At 35.8% G+C, this 21,342-nt stretch overlaps 1 protein-coding gene and 1 pseudogene across 2 annotated transcripts in view; both read right to left on the bottom strand.

Moving 5' to 3' along the window:
* HNRNPLL (heterogeneous nuclear ribonucleoprotein L like) overlaps positions 1-21,342 on the bottom strand; it is a 37,706-nt gene that overhangs the window by 2,855 nt on the left and 13,509 nt on the right. The window contains exons 3-12 of one of the 2 annotated variants that reach the window (XM_047851159.1): positions 19,436-19,673; positions 17,468-17,553; positions 16,026-16,122; positions 15,868-15,940; positions 11,324-11,395; positions 5,858-6,075; positions 2,877-2,998; positions 2,201-2,402; positions 1,493-1,550; positions 1,304-1,402 (exon numbers count right to left, since the gene is read on the bottom strand). In XM_047851159.1, the coding sequence (XP_047707115.1) occupies positions 1,304-1,402; positions 1,493-1,550; positions 2,201-2,402; positions 2,877-2,998; positions 5,858-6,075; positions 11,324-11,395; positions 15,868-15,940; positions 16,026-16,122; positions 17,468-17,553; positions 19,436-19,673 (1,265 nt within the window). The remainder of the gene's footprint in view (positions 1-1,303; positions 1,403-1,492; positions 1,551-2,200; positions 2,403-2,876; positions 2,999-5,857; positions 6,076-11,323; positions 11,396-15,867; positions 15,941-16,025; positions 16,123-17,467; positions 17,554-19,435; positions 19,674-21,342) is intronic. The other variant, XM_047851160.1, reaches the window with a different exon arrangement.
* LOC125163139 (uncharacterized) lies at positions 3,809-3,909 on the bottom strand (annotated as a pseudogene).

The following is a 21,342-nucleotide window of genomic DNA, read 5'->3' as shown; positions in this document are numbered from 1 at the left end:
CTCAGTTGGTTGAGCATCCGACTCTTGATTTCGGCTCAGGTCATGATCCCAGGGTCACGGGACTGAGCCCCACATTGGGCTCTGCACTGAATATGGAGCCTGCTTGGGATTCTGTCTCTGTCTCTCACCCTCTGCCCCTCTCTCCTGCTTTCTCTCTCTCAAATGAAAAAGTAAAAGGTTCTCTCTCTCTCCCCCCTCTGTCCCTCTTCCCAACTTGCGCTAACAACAACAACAACAGTAACAACAACAAAGAAGAACCATTTTGTGGGTGTGCCTGGATGGCTCAGTCAGTTAAGAATCCAACTCTTGATTTTGGCTCAGGTCACCATCTCATAGTTGTGAGACTGAGCCCCTCACCTGGCTCCACACTGAGCAAGGAGCCTCCTTGAGATTCTCTCTCTCTCTCTCTCTCTCTCTCTCTCTCCCCCCCCTTTTTCTCCCTCTGTCCCTCCCCCACTTTTATACACGCACAGGTGCATGCATGCACCCTCTCAAAATATTAAAAAAAAACAAAACATTTTATGTAAATTTTTAAAATGTAGATATACATACACTGGAGGAGGAATAAAGAAGACAAACAGATTATAAGTTGTAGAAACCTTTAACTTTCATTTTGTACCCTTATGTGCTTTAAGCTTTTTAACCATATAAATGTATGTATTACTTTCTTCTAAAAACATCAAGAGGGATTGTGGGAGCCAGCATCCAAGATGGCCTCGATGATCCACCCTTCTGATATTCATAGCCCTGTACAGTCTCCTCCCACACTGTACCACAGTTGGTCTGTGCAATTAAAATACAGCATAAATGATAGTATGTCATTTCCAAATATTAGGGTATAAAAGACACTGTGGCTTCTGGTTTGGTTTTTGCTCTCATTTCCTTTGGATCACTTACTCTGAAGAAAGCCAGCTACCATGAAATGGCCAATGTAACTTGACTGGACTTGCAAAGGACCACGTAAGTGAACTTGGAAATGGATTTCCCACTCCCGAAGCATGACTTGAAATGACTGTAGACCCAGAAAACAGCTTGACCACAACCTCGAGAGATCCTAAGCTAGAAATACCCAGCTAAACTGTCCACCGATTACTGACCCTCAGTTTGCTGTCTTAAACTGCTGAAAGTGGTAATCTGTTATACAAGCAATAGGGAACTAACATAAGGATTGTGTGGGGGGTGGGATTTATATGCCTTTTTACTTTGTACTTCTCTATATTAAAAAGACAGTAAGTGTTATGGTAAAATTACTAATGTTTTGACAGTAACTGCTATTGAATAATTATGACACAATTTCACTTACTTGGAACTCTTATCTGGTAGTGATTAAGTGCGGTAAGGGCTTCCACTGCATCAGTTTTGCATTCCCATTCTAACAGCCCAGAAAGTGTTTTGGCAGAAGCTAAAACAAAACAAAGAAACACAAATCTAGTTGTTATTTGCTTGTCATCAGTTTAACCAGAAAACCTAAAAAGAGGGAATGTGCACTTACGTTTTGCATCAAACACTTTATATTTGATGAATGTAAGAACTTCATGGTCATTACATAACTGTCAAAGAAATGTAAAACTCCATTAAAAATATGGCCAAAATAATAATATTCCTGTTTTTTTAAGAAAGTAAATTTATGGCAGCATTTAAGACTGGCATGCATGAATTAAATCAAACACTTTTTAGATTAGTAAGTTCTAGGAGAAAATCAACTAAAAAAAGTGATATTCTGTGAACTATGTAACTTATTTAGTGCTATACAATAAAACCACAAACTGGTAACTGAAATACATATTTTCAGAGCTGACCAAGATTTATCTAGTGTCTAAGGTAGGGAGTGGAGTTCCAGAAAATCAATTCTTTTCTGAAATATTTCCTACATTTAGGCAAAAAGGTAGGGATAGATAACATTTTTTTATGGGCAAGATTTAAGGGCATAGTAAAAGAACTTTCTGATTCCAGAAGTAAGGTCTCTCACTCTCAATCCAACTCTCAAAAAGACTGAGCCACAAACCAACAAAAGACTAATGCAGAATGGAAGCCAGAAAAGTACAATGACCAAAGAATGAACTATAAAGTACCAAATAAATAACAGAATACTATTAACATCAAAAGTAGATGAACAGCGCAAGACTTTAAAATGAGGCTAAAATATTTTAAATTTTAAAATAAGACAGAACATTCTGCACAACTCTATTTCAGCACCCACCTTGGTGAAGGTCTCCTCTGTGACACACAATGGAACATTATAATAATGCAGCACGCACGAGGGCGGCTGAATTATATTCTTAGATGCTTGACCAGCACTTGTAAAGCGATTATTTTTGCTCATTGCAAAATCTTTGTAGCTACTTGTACCATCCTCCAGCTCAAATATTTGACTTGGAACAACTGAATGTTGTTTAGACACACTAAAGATTGGGAAGGAAAAACGTACAGAACATAGCTTGTTAGATAAAAAGCAGCAGGTAGACAGTCTCGAAATGTTAATACATATGCCTGCATTCAATTTTAACAAATAAGACAAATGTAGCTATTTTAAATGTGGTTTAAATATTTAATATTTTAAACATTTATTTGAATATTTAAATTTAGTTTGAGTTATAATCCATCACTCATAGCTTAGATACAGTCTTGTATTAGGAAACTTTACATAAAACTTGCCCATTTTTACATGCTGTTTTATGGTAACACTAAAAACTAGGTATAGGTGAGCAAAACCTGAATTATATGACCCTAACATACTTTGTCTAAAATGGTAACATTATAGGTGCTAGTTTCAAATGTGCTCTCAATTACATTAAAATATTCTGAAATTGAAATTAATGTTTCTAATAAAAATGAAGTTTTTAACACTTTTAAAATTTACCACTTAAGATAATTACCAAACATTAAGTCTTTTCCCAAATAATTTGACATTGTTCAGGTGTGTGACAGCTCTTTCTACAGCATACTCATCACCCATTTCTACCAGTGCTGTACCAGGAATGGTCTTCATAAACTTTACCTGTAAATACAAAATCCCAAAAAGGTGACTATTTATTTCCCTTCTACAGTAACAGAATTTCTGAAAGATAGTATGATTTAAGTGGTTGATGTCAAATACAGAAGATCACCTGGAATCTTGACTTTATTCTGCTGTGCTATTACACACTCCTAGCTCTTACTAAAATTCAACAGTTAAAAAGGAAGATGATAGGGGCGCCTGGATGGGTCAGTCGCTTAAATGTCTGATTCTTGATTTTGGCTCAGGTCATGATCTCATGGGTCATGAAATTGAGCTCCCACTGTCAGCATGGAGCCTGCTTGGGATTCTCTCCCCTCCCACTGCTTGTGTGCATGCACTCTCCCTCTCAAAATAAATAAATAAACTTTAAAAAAAAAAAGGAAGACTATAATTCTATTATATAGCACAATAAAGAAGAGCACAGGCTTACCCTGACTCTGCTATTTATTGTGTGATTTGGGGCAATTTACTTCACTTCCCTGAGCCACAGACTTCCCTATGAAATGGAGATAACGATAACATCTGGTAGGATTCAACAATATTTACTCATTCAACAAACATTTACTAGGTGCCTCAAATATTTTGATAAACACTGTGTGAGGTACTGGGAATTAATGGTGAACATAATAGACACAGTCTTCTTGAAACTTATATTCTGGTAGGTAGGTCAAAAATTTTAAAGTAAATAGTAACTACCGACTTTTCAGAATGCTGTTAAGGCAATACTCAAGATACTGTAAGAAATAATACAAGATGGCCTTGAGACAGCACTGCCAGGAGGAAGGCTTGTATAAGATTAGGGGCACTTTAAAACACAGGCTTTACTTCACAAGTTCTCATAACATCTTGGACAGAGGCCATACTTATCCTCTTATATTATTCCAATTTTAATATATAACAATGTAGTAATGAGGGTTAGATGGGTTAAAGTATGATAATTATTCAGCATAGTACCCCGCCCCTTGGAAAGTCCTTAAAATAGCTATTCTGTACCACTAACATTCACGATACCTTGAATATACTCCCTTCTTATTTGTTAGCCTTAAAAGAACACTACAAACATATTTACACAACAAATGCAGCATAGCATTTATACCCACCCTTGCAACTAACTATCCTTTTTAACCGGCTATCCTGGCATTTTTATACTGCTCCTGTATTTAAACAGAACTCAGCTATAGTAGAACTTTTCAGCTTTGCTCGAAATCAACTGTCTTCTTGTGGGCAAAATTTCTATACATTGATTTAATCCAATAACATCCTACAAATCTAATAATGACTAAATATATTAAATATGGAGCTCTTATATTCATGAATCTCAAAAAAAGGTGAGGAATAATTAACTATATATAGGTCTTTTAAAGGATTATCATAACTTGAGATTAGTGTATCATAATATATTATTTAAAATGTTTAAAAATTTTTGAGATATGGGACTAGAATTGTTCAAATAGCACACAGAAGATTTTGCATTTATCACACAAAGTGATTTATGTTTCTAAATCATGAGACAATTAGTTCATAACACAAAAGACAAAGATATACTGAAGATGTTGACTGAACTGCCTGATTCTGATTATCTACAAATATGATAAGCACAAAGAGACAACCTAAGTGATAAGGCTAAAATACACACTAAAGCCCACTTAGTCATCAAACATGCAGTTCCTAAACCTTAACTAACACCTAGGTGTCTTAAGATAAATGTCTGTGTGAAAAAATTCTGGACTACTTCTCCCAGTATTGCTAAATCTATCCCCTGTATTCCTGGCTAGTTACATAAGCAGAGATATCCCATATGTTAGCCCTAGACCAAAAGTGGAATTTTCTTTCTTTTCTAAATGTGGTCAAATTGTTATGTTGAGGAAATTCTTGTCTCAGAGATTTTCTGAGTTGCTTCCTCAGATCAAGGAGGCTTTAGAATTGATAAACCAAGTAAGAACTAAGAGTACCAACTATTCAAGCCATGCTCCCCCTCCCACACATTTATGACTCACATGCTTATACCTTTTTATTGTAGTGAAAAGAACACTAAAATCACTTAAAACAATAGAGAAAAATAACATTACCTCAGTACTGAAACTCAAATTGGCAAGGGTATCAAACAATTGGTGACTTAAGACTACCGGTCACTTCCCCAGTTAAGTTTTCCATGATTCTTTAAAAAACAGTTTAGCATCTACTTTATGATAAGAACTATTTTAAGTATTTATATCAATGAACAAAACATCACAGATCCAGGGAAATATATGCCTAGTGAAAACAAGGTTACAGCTCTTTAAAGATCTTTAAAATATATAAAATTTAAATGTTTTGCTACTTTTTGAGTGAGTATAAGCCTCCAGACAAAGTTTTGGACACATTCTTTCAAAGTGGGTCAGTTTCAAATACTGATAGAGCTAAAAGCACATTGTTCCTCAGAAGATACTAGAACTCTAGCATTTGGAAGGCCAAGTATATAAATCCAGGATTTTCCTAAAAATTCATGACTTGTGCTCAAGCTCCACGAAAGTAACTGCTCTTTCAAATTCTACAGTTCAACATGTTAAATGCTAGACAGAAACTCTTTGTAATGATAAAATTAATACAGGCTTTATGTCTATAATACTCTAGTGGTTGATTAAACTGTTTTGGACTTCTATTTTTAAAGTATTTTTAGTACCAACAACCTATACCGATCGCTTACTAACAAAAAACAATTTCTGAAGTTCCTACCTAATGAATTTTTAGTGTACATTGGTTACTACTAAAAGAACTTGTATGTTCCCAATAAAAGGCGAAGACACATGTATTTACTGCCTGTTCAGACTTTCCTGCTAGATATCCTAGCAAAAGAAATTAATATGAAATGAAACTTACCTTTTCAATATTTCCATATAAGCAGAATAGGTTGAACACTCTTGAACAATTCATTTTTAGCTGATGTAATCCACTAACCATTACAACTGAACCAGACGGATTTCCTCCATGCATGTAAGAGGAAGAAGCCTGTGGTAACGGATACGCCACAAGCTCAGGTGTATCTCGAGAGCCCATTCTGTAACGACTTGGTAAAGGCAATAATGGACCATGGGAGCCTATAAAAATGATACAAAACAAAACAAAACACAACTTTAGCAGATACGCTTCATCACACAAAAAGTAAACTCTTACTATTAGCTAGTTTGGTGTATGTCCCAGGAAAACTCAAATGTGTTAATATTCAAATATAACCTGTGGGGATTAATAAAATCTGTAATTCTTTGTATCAGATCCTATATACATTGACCTGCACACCCCTGCATATACATCAGGCTTTAAGTTTGTATTTTTAAAAATATTGTTGAACCAGAAGTATACAAAATCAGGCCATAGATAGTGGGAATAAGGGGAAATCAGTGTAAAACTTTGGGCTGCTGTGTATAAATTATACCTCAAAAGTTTTTTAAAAGCCTCCTGCCAAAATCTTTTGGAGGATAATACAGTAACATACACAACGAAATCTCAGAAACTATCTCTATACAGATATAACAAAAGGAACATCTCTTTAATTCCAATGAAAAGCTGCCTCCTTGAATATATTTTACTATAATGTGCTTTCTAGTTAGTATTTTATCCCCCAATTCTAATTTAGGAAACTAAACCTCTAATTTAGTTAATATCTCACCTACTCAAAGGTGTCATTTATTCAGCACCCTGCACTATCTGAAACAACATCAAGAACCCAGAAGAAAATAATGGCTGAGTGTCCGAAACTGTTGTCACAGAAACACACATAAATCTATGTCTCGCGCTGAGAATCCTTATTAAGAATCAACATGCTAACTTTAGAGTAGTTCTAAACAACTCTATCTGGTTTTCCTATCCATAACAGATTGGAAGTAACAAGAAGAATAAAGCTAAAGTGAATGGAACAGACAGGAATGAGGACGCAGCCTGGAGAAACTGATACTAAAAGCAGGCATAAGGCACATTCACAACAGCAAGAAGAGAGGCGTAAGAACTGAGAAACAACTAAGAAACAGACTCATAAACTGGAGGCTGTGGGAGGCAAGGAGGGAGGGGGGTGAAATAGGAAGGGGATTAAGAAGTACAAACTCCCAGTTACAAAAAAAAAAAAAAAATTAAGTCTCAGGGATAAAAAGTACAGCACAGGGAATATGGTCGATAACACTGTAGTAACGTTGTATGGTACCACACTTCTCGTGGTGAGCACCGCATAATGTATAGAATGTCCAATCACTATATTGTATAACCAAAACTAATACAACAGTGTATGTTAGTTGTAGTTCAACTAAAAAAAAAAAAAAAAAAAAGCAACAACTCAGATGGAGATACAGCTCAGAAACATTAAATCCATACACCTTCAGTGCTCCTGAGTTAGTGATTACATAATCGAAGCATACTCTGGTAACATGCAAAGGTCTTCTTGATGTGCAAGAAGCCAATCCAAAAACCCAAGTCTTTTCCTCATTTCTCAAGAAGTAAAGTGTATATAATACTACTGACTTTCATTTTTATCCAAGACTAAGGGACAACTGTCACCTACTAAGTAAGTCACTAAGAAACTACACCTTGGTATTCACAGCATGCTATTAGAACTTATGTGGACTCCAATTCAGAATTCAGTATTCTAAATATAGTTGCCATTCATAACAATTCTGCAACACTACCACTGAGCACACACACAGTGTGAATTCCTACAACTTCATGAAGGCAGAAACACCTTATCAATTCATCGTTATCAGTGTTGCCTTAAATTGGAATTCAACTGCTCTTCCTGCTGGGAATTGATAGTTTATTAAAACAATCAATATAGCTCATCAATATATACTTGTTAGTAACTATACATATTTTGGCCTCTAATTTAGAGTGATACATATAATGGGGTCAAATATCAATCATTCTTACCCCTACTGCAAACACACACATACATATTATACCATACATATTACACTACCACCATTTGCTTGTACAGTAATGACATTTCACTATTATCACTAAATATTCTTTTTCATAGGAAGTAGAAAGATGTGTGTATGTGCTAGATGGGCAGTGGAAACTTCCACTCTACTTAAGTTCCCCAAGGTCCAAAAATGCTGAGATTCACTGCCCTAGGTAACAAGTGAATTCAGTGCAAGAGAATAACTGACGTTTGTAATTATGACCTCAGCCATCAGGATTAAATTATGTTATCTATGCTATTTACATTGCCGCCTATATTGTTTAAGAAGATAAGAAAAAATAGAAATCTTTAAAAGCTTTCTATATATAAAACAAAAAGTTCACGCAAAATATTTTGATCCTTAAAAAGCTAATACTTCTGGTATTTAAAAAATTCACTTATGTGGGAAAATACTACCTAAATGGCATTACTGTCATTTTAATAGCATTTCTCATCTTTGATACTTTAAAATCTTTGGTCCAGGAGCATATCCAAAGACACTAGCAATTAATATATAAACTTTTCTTAGGCTCACAGCAAATAAATCTGTATAAAAGTAGCAAAAATCATACTTTTCAAATATGAGGGCATCTGCAAGTTTATCTCATAGGACCGGGCTCCCCAAATTAAAAAGTTTAAAATATTCTGAAAGCATAGATTTATACTGCTATAATAAATCAATGAATAAATTTAATCTAATTAAAAATTAAATCTTTTCTATTCCCTCTTTCTCCTATACCATCATAAAAGAAAAGCCACTTACGATATGACACCAAAATGCAAATACACTGGTTTTGCTGAACTACTCATCTGAAGGCACACAGCTGTGATTTGCAATGTTTTTTAAAAGGCTCAGTATCAGAGCGCCTGGGTGGCTCAGTCGGTTGAGCGTCTGACTCTTGATTTCGGCTCAGGTCATGATACCAGGGCTGTGGGATAGAGCCCCACATCTAGCTTCACGTGGAGATTCTCTCTCTCTCCCCCTCTCTCTGCTCCTTCCCCCGCTCTCTCTCTTAAAAAAAAAAAAGTCTCTGGGGCACCTGGGTGGCTCAGTCGGTTGAGTGTCTGACTTCAGTCATGATCTCACGGTGTGTGAGGCGGTGTGTGAGTTCAAGCCCCGCATCAGGCTCAGTGTTGACAGCTCAGAGCCTGGAGCCTATTTCGGATTCTGTGTCTTCCTCTCTCTGCCCCTCCCCCACTCATGCTCTGTCTCTGTCTCTGTCTCTGTCTCTCTCTCTGTCAAAAATAAACAAACATTAAAAAAAAAGTCTCAATGTCACTAGCACCTATTCCCATCTTCTTTACTTTTTCCCCCATTTCCTCACCTTACTTCTCTACCTCTTTTTATTCATCTCTCTCTCTCTCCTCTTATACTCTATTCTGCTTACTTCCCTAGAAAAGAAGAACAAGTTTTCCTCAGAGAGGTAACTGCTTCAATGGGCAGAGCTCAGAATGGTCCCTACACAACCATTCCTGCTGAGCAGGACTCTCCAGAATGATCCCTATTTAACTACCAATGTAAAGAATTTTACACCTCTCTTTAAGTAAGCTTACATTTTAAAATTTACACACACACACACACACACACACACACACACACACACACTAAATTGGGGTATGGAACTGATAAAGAGTTGGACAATAAGCTTTTTAAAACTATAAAGTTCTCGGGGCGCCTGGGTGGCGCAGTCGGTTAAGCGTCCGACTTCAGCCAGGTCACGATCTCGAGGTCCGTGAGTTCAAGCCCCGCGTCAGGCTCTGGGCTGATGGCTCAGAGCCTGGAGCCTGTTTCCGATTCTGTGTCTCCCTCTCTCTCTGCCCCTCCCCCGTTCATGCTCTGTCTCTCTCTGTCCCAAAAATAAATAAACGTTGAAAAAAAAAATTAAAAAAAAAAAAAAACTATAAAGTTCTTCTAGGGTATATAACATATTTTTGTTGATATAATTTTTCGGTAAGATGGATTTTACAAAGAAAAGCAACTCTGAAAATCCATACCAAGAAAATAGTGTCAACACTACCACAGTAGGGTTCTGTCCTTCATTTATTCTTTCACAGGTTATTCTAGACCCTGTGGCAAAACATTTAAACAATTTTTAGCATTCAGCTGACTGCCATGACACATATACTCCACAACTACACTACAAACTTGTGATTACAATTCTTTGTAACCCTCCATTATGGAAAGCATAGTGGGCTCTTAATAAGTGTTTCTTTACTACAGGAGCAGAGCCATCCTTATGACCAGATTTAATATTTATGCTGTCAAAGAAATAGCTAAGAAAAATTATCAAGGAGCTCATTAAAATAATTGTAGTAAGATTTTCATCCTATACCACACTTACTGTTTAGACAGAACACAGATTGTTTCAATCATTTCTGCCATATAGACTACCATAGCAACTTGAACATACACACACACACACACACACACACACACACACACACACACACACGTAATAAATCCTGGAGTTCAAAAAAACAAACTAAGGAACAAGCTTAAGCTCACAGCTAAGAATAATGATCAAACACGCAGGCATGCTGAAAACATTTCAGAAAACAGGCAACACTGGAAGCTTTTCAAAGATAAATCCTGAGAGCACAATATAGCAATTTCTATTTTCTATACCACTTCTGATAGCATCATACTTCAGCTTTAACCACAGAATAGGTGGGGTCACTAACTATTTAAAACTAAAAAATATTTAAAATCACAGAACTTCTAACCAGTTACAAGACTTGTCAGTAGCAATTCTCAACATCTACCTATAAGGACAATAGTCTGATACCTAACTTTTTCCTGGGGAAGAGTATTATTCTAGGTTTCATGATCTTAAATCTTATCAATATACCAAACATTAAAACTAAGAATTTTTAAAAGAGGAATTAAATACAAACAAATTTAGCCAAAGCCAAAATACCAACTGTAGAACTGTCTTAGCTGTAAAAGACTTAAGGCTCTAACAAGAAAACATATTTCTTTTGGACAAATACCCCATCCTTTCTGCCTTTATTACTCAAAGTTCCTCTTTTGCTCATAATTGGTATAATGGAAGAAAATATACTTACTAAAGCAGTATCTCTTTTTGGTCTTCTAACAGACCAGAACCCACTACTAATCAAAATCAAAATCAAAACCAAACCAAAACAAAACAAAATGGTAAAAAAGCTTTTCAATCTCCAACCAGTAGCTCTCATTCATCTCAAGGATTATATATCAATATCCTAAGAAAACAAAGGATTTTGGACAACTCCTTGGGAGTACATTATAAGTGACTAATCCCCTATAAACCAAGTCAGGTGAGCAGGAAAAATAGAGACAAGAAATGTGCCATTCTTCATCAGAAATGCAAAAATTCTAGTAGTTTGTCTATACTACCTTCCTTCTGCCTTGACAAACTTACCATAGCCATCATGTCTAAACGAAGAAGGGTGTTCTCCCAAAATGGCTTGTCTCTGGCGACCCTTTCCTCTATCTGACACAAAAGTAGAAACATGGTTTTAACAATTTTGACCCAAGTACTTAACAGTTCTCACATGGGAAACACCCATTCAAAACATCCATTACAATTCATAAAAGAAATAGGATTCCTGGTTAACTTTAAACATCCATTCATATCCAATTTAAATACAAACACCAAAAGTTTAAGGAAGTAATTCTATCTAACAAATTCCACTTAACTTGAAAATATCTTTTTGGCAAGTGCCAAATACAATCACACTTTCAAATTTAAGGAAAGAATGGATACTTTTCGGAAAGTGAACATACACAATGCTAGAGTTTGACACTGTACAGAAGTTTTTACCAATACATGTCTTTAAAACAAGCTTTAAGTGCAGTACTTTTGAAAGACAGTACCTGAATCATACTATTAGCTTCAACAGCAACACATTTTCAAAGTGGGCTTCTTTCAAGAAGTTCAGCATAAGCCAACAACAACCTGTATTACATGGTTTCACAATCAGTAAACACAGAGTATTTTGTATGTATATACACATATTTACAAACACCTACTGACTTGAGAGCTGGAAATCTGCACATCACTGGCCCATATTATAGCATGGATTGGTCATTGTCTATAGACCTTAACACCAGGCAGGACTATGAGCACCCTCCAAAGTTTAAATACGCCAAGATAAAGCTAACCAAGGGGGCTACATTATTGGATGAGAGTACTACAATACTCCTAAAAGATAATTTTTATTCTAGCTATGTTTTCAGGAAAGGCATGCCAATTTTCCTAAATCTAGAATGAGAGATCAATAATAAAATTACTTACAAGTTTCTAAAATAGCACTTCCTATGTTGGTTGGTAAATTTTAGAAATTATTGTACAATGCTTTTTAGAAAGTTTGCTGATCAAATCATAGCACCCAATAAGATTTTTTTTTTTTTAATGTATCTTAAGAGTCTGGTAATTCTAATCTTTGAAAATTTAGAGAGAGGCCTTCTATAAATCCTTAGTCACCTAAACAAATGAGGTTTATGGGAGATGAGAAATAATTTTCACTTCAGCCTAGAGAAGTACAATTTTAAGTACCTATTTGAAGTTATCATAGCATTAAAAGGGACCTAAGAGGTCATCTTGTTCCATTTATTTTGTATAAATTCTCTTTACATTATCCCTATCAGTTGGAATCATCTAGCCTCTGCTTACCCAACACCAATTAACAAGGTTCTCATGACTTTCCCTTACATTTTCAGTTAGTCCTAAATAATGAGAAAATTAATGTTTATATTGTATAGAAATTGGTCCTCTACCCATATTCTATCCCGTCTGAGGCCTCGTAGACTTAGTCTTTCTCCAAAGACCCTTTCAAAAGCTTCCAAGTTATTAAGATCCTTCCTCCATTTCCCCAGTCATTTCTTCTCCAGTCATTCACAGCTCCTTCTTTCCATTATACGGGTTCCAGCATCCAGTATCATCATTTAAGTCTCACTCCTCTTGAATCAATCCAGTCTGCTAATCCCTTCTGTTAATGTTCCTTTACTTAAGTATGCCACCCAACACTACATACAATTCCTCATCTGATCTAAGCAATCTTAAACCAAAACCACCATAATGTCTTCATGACTCAGTTTTATTGATATAGTTAACAGTGTCCTATGAAGGAAAGAGCACTAGAGATTGGGAATCAGAAGATTCCAACTTAAACACTAATTCACTGGATAATTACATAAATTCACAACCTTCATTCATAAAATGAAGGAGTTAAGAGTAGATAATCTCCTAAGGTATCTTTCAGCCGAATATTGTCATTATTAATAGTTCTTTGGATTTGAAGCATTAACTACCTAATATAAGGTCACATAAAACAGAAGTGTGCAGAAGAGTCAAACACTAATTACATCAGTCTATAAGTAGTAGTTTGAAACTTTTCATGAATTCATCTGAAATCTGATGGAATCTGTGTACATTCTCCCCAAAAAGATGTACACATAGACAAGTTTTGCTTAACGTTTCTGGAGTGATTCTCTGGAGTCCAGGCTAAGAATTTTTCACACTAAAATGTAATTTGGGCTGAAAAGGACTTTAAAAAATGAGGTTATATTTATTACAGAGCTCTTTTTAGTAGAAAAAGTTACAATTCATTCACAGGATGCCTGGGTGGCTTGGTGGGTTAAGTGCCTGACTCTTGATTTTGGTTCAGGTGATGATCTCAGGGTCATGAGAATGAGCTCTGTGTCGGGCCCGGCACAAAGCATGGAGCCTGCTTGGAATTCTCTCTCTCCCTCTCTCTCTGCCTCTACCCCACTCATGCTGTCTCTTGTGTTCTCTCTTTCAAAATAAATGAATAAACTTAAAAAAAAGTTACAATTCAGTATCAACTTGAGTAGAAGAGGAAGTCACAAGACTTCAAGAATATAAACTGGTATGGTCTCACCAGACAAGTATCTGTAAGGATTTAGAAAACAAGAGTTTTTCCCTTGAAACATAACCAAGTAAAATTCTACTTTACTTCTTTATATTTTGCTATTTAAATATCTATCTCACCCATTTGTAACCTTTTCTGACACTAATTACTTGCATGAAAAACTAATCTAAGTTGGCTCTGCATAAACTTCAGACCTTCTAAAAGAACAGATGTGAACACTAATAAGAAACATATCTACAATGTTTTAAGAGACATTAAGAGAAAGGTTACCAGAGCTATTTCAAAAGAGTTTAAAAAAAAAAAAAGTGTTCAATAACTGACTATAATTTGACAGAAGTGAGAGATTTCTCATCAACCACTTGTTCTGTTGTTTGAGTACTAAGGCTTTGTTTTCCAATGCTGTATTCAACTGTACTAAGCCTATGCCAAGTGGATTTGTGAGTAGTGAAAAACGTGGGGTCCAGCCAAAGCTGCATTATAATACAAACCTGTTTGCAACCCCATGCATAAGACAAGATGATTTCCTAAGAATTGAGAATTAAGGGGCCAATCACCCAAAGTCCTAAATATTTGAACATGCAAAAGATCATCACATTGTCTTCTTTTTTCTTTTGGCAAGAATACATACATGCACTATAGAGTACCTACTGCCCACGATATTTTGGATGCCATAAAAATTTTTCCTACTTTGTGGAATTTTACAGATATGCTCATCTTGGTGAGTTTTTTCAACACGTGGTTCCAACACTAATATTGTAGTTGAGGTGTAGCCAATACTGCAGCCCCCTTGTTTTTACAAGATCCACATTTTAATTTGTATATTCCAGAATTGCCACACAGTTAGTTGAACAATTTTATCAGTCAGATCTATGCTCATGAAACCTAGCATTTATCAGTTATAGGTGAAAATGCATCTCAAATGAAATGCTCTTACTTTAAGATTTATCAAGTTTAAATATTGTCTACCTTGAACAGACATGTTACTTTCACCTACATTTGAAATGTCAAAATTTCTAGTTACACAAGTTAACATGAGTGATAACCTTAAATTGTTACAAAAAGTGACAACTTATGAACAGCCACTTTACAAAAAAAAAAAAAAAAAAATCAAACCACACAGAGATCATCTTTTACATATAATGCATCTTTTCATCATCAGGTTAATCTAGTCAATGTCCACAGTTAAGGAAAAAAAAAAACCCAAAAGAGTAAACTTAGGTGCAGCAGGTGTGTGCACCTTTCTATTCCTTTTCTTTCTAATATCTGTGTGGATTGGTTGACCATAAGCAGTTCTTAAGACCTGTTGATAATCTGGCCCTGGTTATTTGCCAATTAACAATTTGAATCTAGGCTGCAAACAGTTACAGTAATGGGCGTTAGGATTTACAACATCATAAAGTTCTAGTACCCGTTAGTGAAAAATCTTAAATTCTACAACTGAAACCTTAAGGGAAATCAGACCAATATATACATACAACTTGAATAAATGGGCACAGTCTATCATGGTGTTCATCCCATGCAAGTCTGAAGTACTGTTAAGTGTCCTCCTTTAAAAACTTGGGGTGATGGTGCATGCAGTATGCAGTCAAGGTGAATTGCAAGTCTGAGTTTTTCAGAGGGCTTTCTGCTGATGCCGATGTTGTGCATGATGAAGTGTAGAGTCAGCCTGCTGGAGTCCTCTATCCTTCTTAATGCCTTGTCCAGCTTGGGGGAAAAGTCCTTTCCATAGAGAAGCAGTGTGCAAGTTTGCAGTTTGTAAGGAATATTCTGAATCAGTTTCCTCTCCTCCAAAGAGAGAGAGCTGCTTGGAGAAATGCAAGTCCTTGAACTGCGGGCGTGCCTGTATGTGTGGGCTCCTGGTTGAACTAAATATAAATAACTCCGTACATACCAGTAGGGGGCACTAATTTCAAGGTTATTTTCCAGCATTACATGGCCTTTGGCAACAAAAGCATTCACCAACAAGGTTTTCATTTGAATGAACTAGCTCACCTCAGGAAAAAGGAATCTAACTGCATGTAAAAATTTGTCAGCAGATGTAAGCACATTCTAAAATGCATAAAATACTTACCTCGTCTTCCCAAATATGGTTTAGTGTAGTCCCAACTGTCATTGTCATTCCTAATAACATTTAGACGAGTTGGCTGTTAAGATTAAAAAGAAAGTAAGCTCAAATTGTATATCCAAAGCATAAATATTTCTTTGGCGAAGTGTTGAAAAAATATTTACCCTTGCATATTCGATTTTTAGTGTGCAACATCCAGCATATATATCTGCTCCATTGAGTGCTGCTTTAGCTTTCTGGGCACAAAGGACTGATTCAAACATAAGCTCTATTAAGGAAATTTGGTTTAACGTATCCAATATTTTATCATTATTCGCTGCCTCAGAAAAGGACTGAAAATAATCAGAACTCTCACTTCTAGAAATGTTTTACCAATAAAATTTCTAGATGAATTTTAGGAGTACTTATTTTCAAAATCAAGGGTGCCAAAGAAAACATAATAAACCAAACTATCTACATTAATCCTTCCAAGTCACCTGAAGTACTTCATAAATTGAAAGGAAGAGGGAAAATGGAGCATACTTACATTCCCAGGCAAAGGACAGTTTGCTATCTCGAAACAGGAAATATTTTACTCTTAAAAGTAGGAAAAACAGGGGTGCCTGGGTGGCTCAGTCAGTTGAGCGTTCAACTTCAGCTCAGGTCATGATCTCACAGCTCGTAAGTTAGAGCCCCGCGTTGGGCTCTGTGCTGACGGCTCAGAGCCTGGAGCCTGCTTCAGATTCCGTATCTCCCTCTGTCTCTCTCTCTCTCTCTCTCTGCCCCTCCCCCATTCACACTCTGTCTCTCCCAAAAATAAATAAACATTAAAAAAAAAAAGTAGGAAAAACATTACAACAAAACCAAAGTTATATAAAACAAATATTTGATTATATTTCTGAGAAGACAGGGTTTTATAACCATTAAACTATCTTCACTTTGTTGGTTTTCAAAAATTACTTGAGTCTATACATTGTTTGAAAAAAAGAAACAAAAAAAACCCCACCAACGTGGTTTTTTAAAAAAAAGGCAAAAATACCTTGCTAGAAGTAAGCACCATTAAGAATTTGCTGTATATCCCTACCTTTTTCTATGCATACACATGTACATATAGGATGTGGGGCGAGGGTAGTTATTATTCTTTTGTTTACATGGGATTATACAGTACATACTATTTTGCTACTTGTTCTTTTTACTCAACATATCACATATCTAACAAAGAAAAGTTCTTATATAAACCTTGACCATTTAAAAGAGTCAATAAAAAAAGGTAAGAATAGTTTTACTGACTCTAAAGTTTTGGTACTTCCAAACCACCTTTTTTGAGGAGAGATTCAGAAAAGTCCATTTAGGATACATTTAAAAAGGTAGAGATGTACATATTATCAAATAATGTTATTTCTTCTCCCATTAAAAAGACAAAGCACACTATGAGATGAAGCACTGGAATGTTTTAGGTAGCAAGTTATTATCTGTGGGCACTGCAGTTTTTAAATCTAAGACAAATAGATTTTGGGGGAGGAACAGAGAATAAATACCACTTGTCCAGATATCATTAAGCAGTTAAAAGACGTATATTACACAGCATTCATATACATCAATTAAAAAATTTACAATCAAAGGATATTCAACCATTGCTTGTATCCCATTTCTCTTGAATATAACAATACGTTGTACTTTTCCAACAGGGTTGCATACTGTATATAAAACATCCTATAAAGGAAAGAAAACAAGATTTCTTCACATGCAAGATTTCTTCACATTTTATACTTGGAAAAACAACAAAGTTACACCCTGCTTTTTTTTTTTTTTTTTTTTTTACTAAAAAGACACCTGTCAAGATGTCATTTCGATTCATTACTAATTAAACTTTTAAAAATTGTTATCCTTCTAAAGTTACTTCCTCACCTATACAATATACCCAACATTAGAGAAGTTATAATGAAACATTTCAAAAAGACTCATACCTATTTAATCTCCTAAATAAACCCTCAATTCTTATTTTAACAGGTACTTAAAATAATATCTGACACTACACAATAAATAAGCCAAAACTATAATCAATTAATGGTTTGTTTTCCAAATGTGACTCTGGAATGTTTAATATTATAATCACTTGAATTATAGTAATAAATATTTATTAAGGGGTAGTAATAGATCAACTCAGTATTCATTTTTCAAGGGACAATGACTATAGAGGAAAGATTCAGGAAAGATCATTTATACAATGTTAGATGTCAGCAAACAAGATCCTTAAATTAAGTAAGAGAGAAATTAAAAACCCCCTTAAGAACAATTCTTCAACTGTCAAATTTCTTGAGCACCTACAATTATACAGTGGCACCATTAGGTACTAGGGATACAACAATAAGCAAAGCAGAGTACTTGTACTAGATTAGGAACATTCTTTCTCCCAAAACACATATTAATACTGCTTATTAATAAGTCTAGAAATATTACAGAGGTAAATAATATCTAACAAAATCTAAATAGTATCTTATGCTTTGTTTTTAGTTTATGTCCCAGTATCATATAGAAATCATTTTTTCTTTCCCAGAGAGCACAAGCAAGGGAGGGGCAGAGAGAGGGGACAGAGGATCTGTAGTGGGCTCTGCAAGCCTGATGTGGGGCTTGAACTCACGAACTGCAAGATCATGACCTGGGCCTAAGTAAGATGCTCAGAGGAGCCACCCAGGTGCCCTTTACTAGAAATCATTGGTTTTTTTTTTTATTTTTACTTTTTATTTTCTTTTAATGTTTATTTATTTTTGAAAGACAGACAGAGAGACAGAGTGCAAGCGGGGGAGGAACAGAGAGAGAGGGAGACACAGAATCTGAAGCAGGCTCCAGGCTCTGAGCTGTCAGCAGGGAGCCCGATGTGGGGCTCAAACTCAGGAACTGTGAGATCATGACCTGAGCCGAAGTCAAACACTTAAACGACTGAGCCACACAGGCGCCACGAATCATTCTAATTGAAGCTTCCCTCACTGTGATATTCTATTCATCACAAAAATAAAGTGTCCTTGTCACTAGCTTATTATGAAACATCATGTGATTATGAAGTAGAAAACTTAACTGGTTCAGGACATGAATCCTTTGTAAAAATTCTGTTAATACCACTTTTTTAAAGAGTTAAACAGGGAATTTTAAGTAAATCAGACAGGTTTTTAATAAATTATCTCAAAACCACTTATAATAATATATGCATTTTATTATACACTATGGGACTCTGTCCTTACCTAGTAGACACTCTTAATACACATACTGGCACATGAGTGAAACAAATTTCTTGGATCACTTCTAACAAGTCTAATTCCTTACCAGAAACAGAGTTAACTCTGATGCTAAATAATAAAAATTTTTAAATGTGCTTATTTAATTATGACCACTGCACTTCTGACCTTTTTACCTTTGGTGCTTGCCATTTCTTTGTTCATTAAACATGACAGTCAACATTAAGATTCATTTTAAAAATTCTTTAAAAAAACACTGTTTTTAAATACCTAGATGGCAGTGAAGAAAACTATAGGTTAGTCACTCTGAAGGCAAATTTCAAAGTCACTGTTAATTTAGTTTATCATACTAAAATACATACCACTGTAATTGGATAAAGAGGATTCTGAATTGATAGCAGAAGAACTTTGTTGCCTCCTGATGGATCATCGGTATTTCCTGGCCGAGTGATCCTTTTGCTCGTAGAATAGTTGAAAAAAGCCTGTTGACCAGCAATGTACACAGGTTCATCCGCAGCAAAGGTCACACATTCTTTGGCACTATCTATGTTTTCAAATTCCACTAGAGCCTGCCGTTTAAATGGCATCATCATAACATAGCTGAAAGGCAGATTGGGAAGGAATACCGAAAGAATAAATTCAGTTAACATTTATTCTCAATCAAGGAAAGGCAGACTCTAATAAAAATGTGTCAAATCATACAGATTAGTATTCTTCACTACCTATATTCAATGTTAGTCAATTCTTTTTTTTTTTTTTAAGTTTATTTATTCGGTGGGGGGGGGGGGGGGGTGCAGAGAGAGAGAGGAGGACAAAGGATCCAAAGCGTGCTGTCAGCACAGAGCCTGATGTGGGGCTCCAACTCACAAACCATGAAATCACAACCTGAGCCAAAGTCAGACAATCAACCGACTAAGCCACCCAGGCACCCCTAATGTTAGTTAATTCTTATAAACTGTGGTACACCAGGCAGATGGTTCATATGTGAAAGCTTATCCTCCTGTGACAGAAAGGTTTTCCATCTTTTGCCTTCCTCAAGCACAATTCTGTTATCAGTTACCAATGACGCCTCCCTGTTTATTCTTCAGGCTGCCACTCCCAAGCAATACTAGAAAATCTCTAGATACAGAAACCAGCGGAGATAAAACTGAACAGAAAGTTAGCAGATGGGACCTTTAACAACAGAAACTACTACCTCTACTGTATTTTCCAAATAAATAAGTGCCCACACTAATAATAACCAAGGACTATAAAATTTCGCTTATTTTACTAAAAACAAGAGAATTAAAATATACATAGAAACAACTGCAAACCAACCAAATTTCACACAAATAATCTCTTCCAAAATATTTTTTAAATATTAAAGAATCCATGAAAAGATATTCATCAGATGATGATAATCATGGTTGTCTGTGAACAAAGAGGGTGAAGTTATTTACACTTCATTGTATACTCTTGGGGAGGAACATATTTTAACACGTGAAATGAAAAATAAAGCAATGAAGAGAGGGAGGGAAGAAAGAAATCAAAGCACATGGATCACAGCAGGGGAAATATTACGTCCTCTATTCATAAGAACAAGCACCTTAAAAAAGGTTTTAAAATACAATTAGCACGGGTTTTATAATAGAAAGCTGCAGAAAGAACATCAGGTCAGGTACTCAGTGACAGCACTATTTCTGAATCAGGCATCTAGACCTACCGCTACCCTTTAGAAAGCAGCAAATGATTTACTAGTAAGAAACAGACCACTTTGTAGCCTGGCATAGTATGTAGTTTCTTATGAATTTCACCTTTTCTCATTTATAAAATGTGAAAGACTGTTGTCAAGATTATAGTTACTGAAAACAAACTGCTTGCCTCACCTCATTCATCTTCATATTCTCAGAATCTAGAAACAGAGCTGACACGTAACAGGCATTCAGTCAATATCTGTTGGTCTATGAGGCTTGTTAGCTCTCCCTGCCCACATTGTTCAAACTTAAAGAAGCTATTGAAACAGTAAGATAGGGGCGCCTGGGTGGCGCAGTCGGTTAAGCGTCTGACTTCAGCCAGGTCACGATCTCTCAGTCCGTGAGTTCGAGCCCCGCGTCAGGCTCTGGGCTGATGGCTCAGAGCCTGGAGCCTGTTTCCGATTCTGTGTCTCCCTCTCTCTCTGCCCCTCCCCCGTTCATGCTCTGTCTCTCTCTGTCCCAAAAATAAATAAACATTGAAAAAAAAATTAAAAAAAAAAAGAAAGAAACAGTAAGATAAAGAATTATCAATTATG

Source organism: Prionailurus viverrinus, chromosome A3 (assembly GCF_022837055.1).
Source record: "Prionailurus viverrinus isolate Anna chromosome A3, UM_Priviv_1.0, whole genome shotgun sequence".
NCBI classification, from domain to species: Eukaryota; Metazoa; Chordata; class Mammalia; order Carnivora; family Felidae; genus Prionailurus; species Prionailurus viverrinus.
The sequence above is the reverse complement of the archived record's forward strand: the minus strand, read 5'-3'. Positions and strand labels throughout refer to the sequence as shown.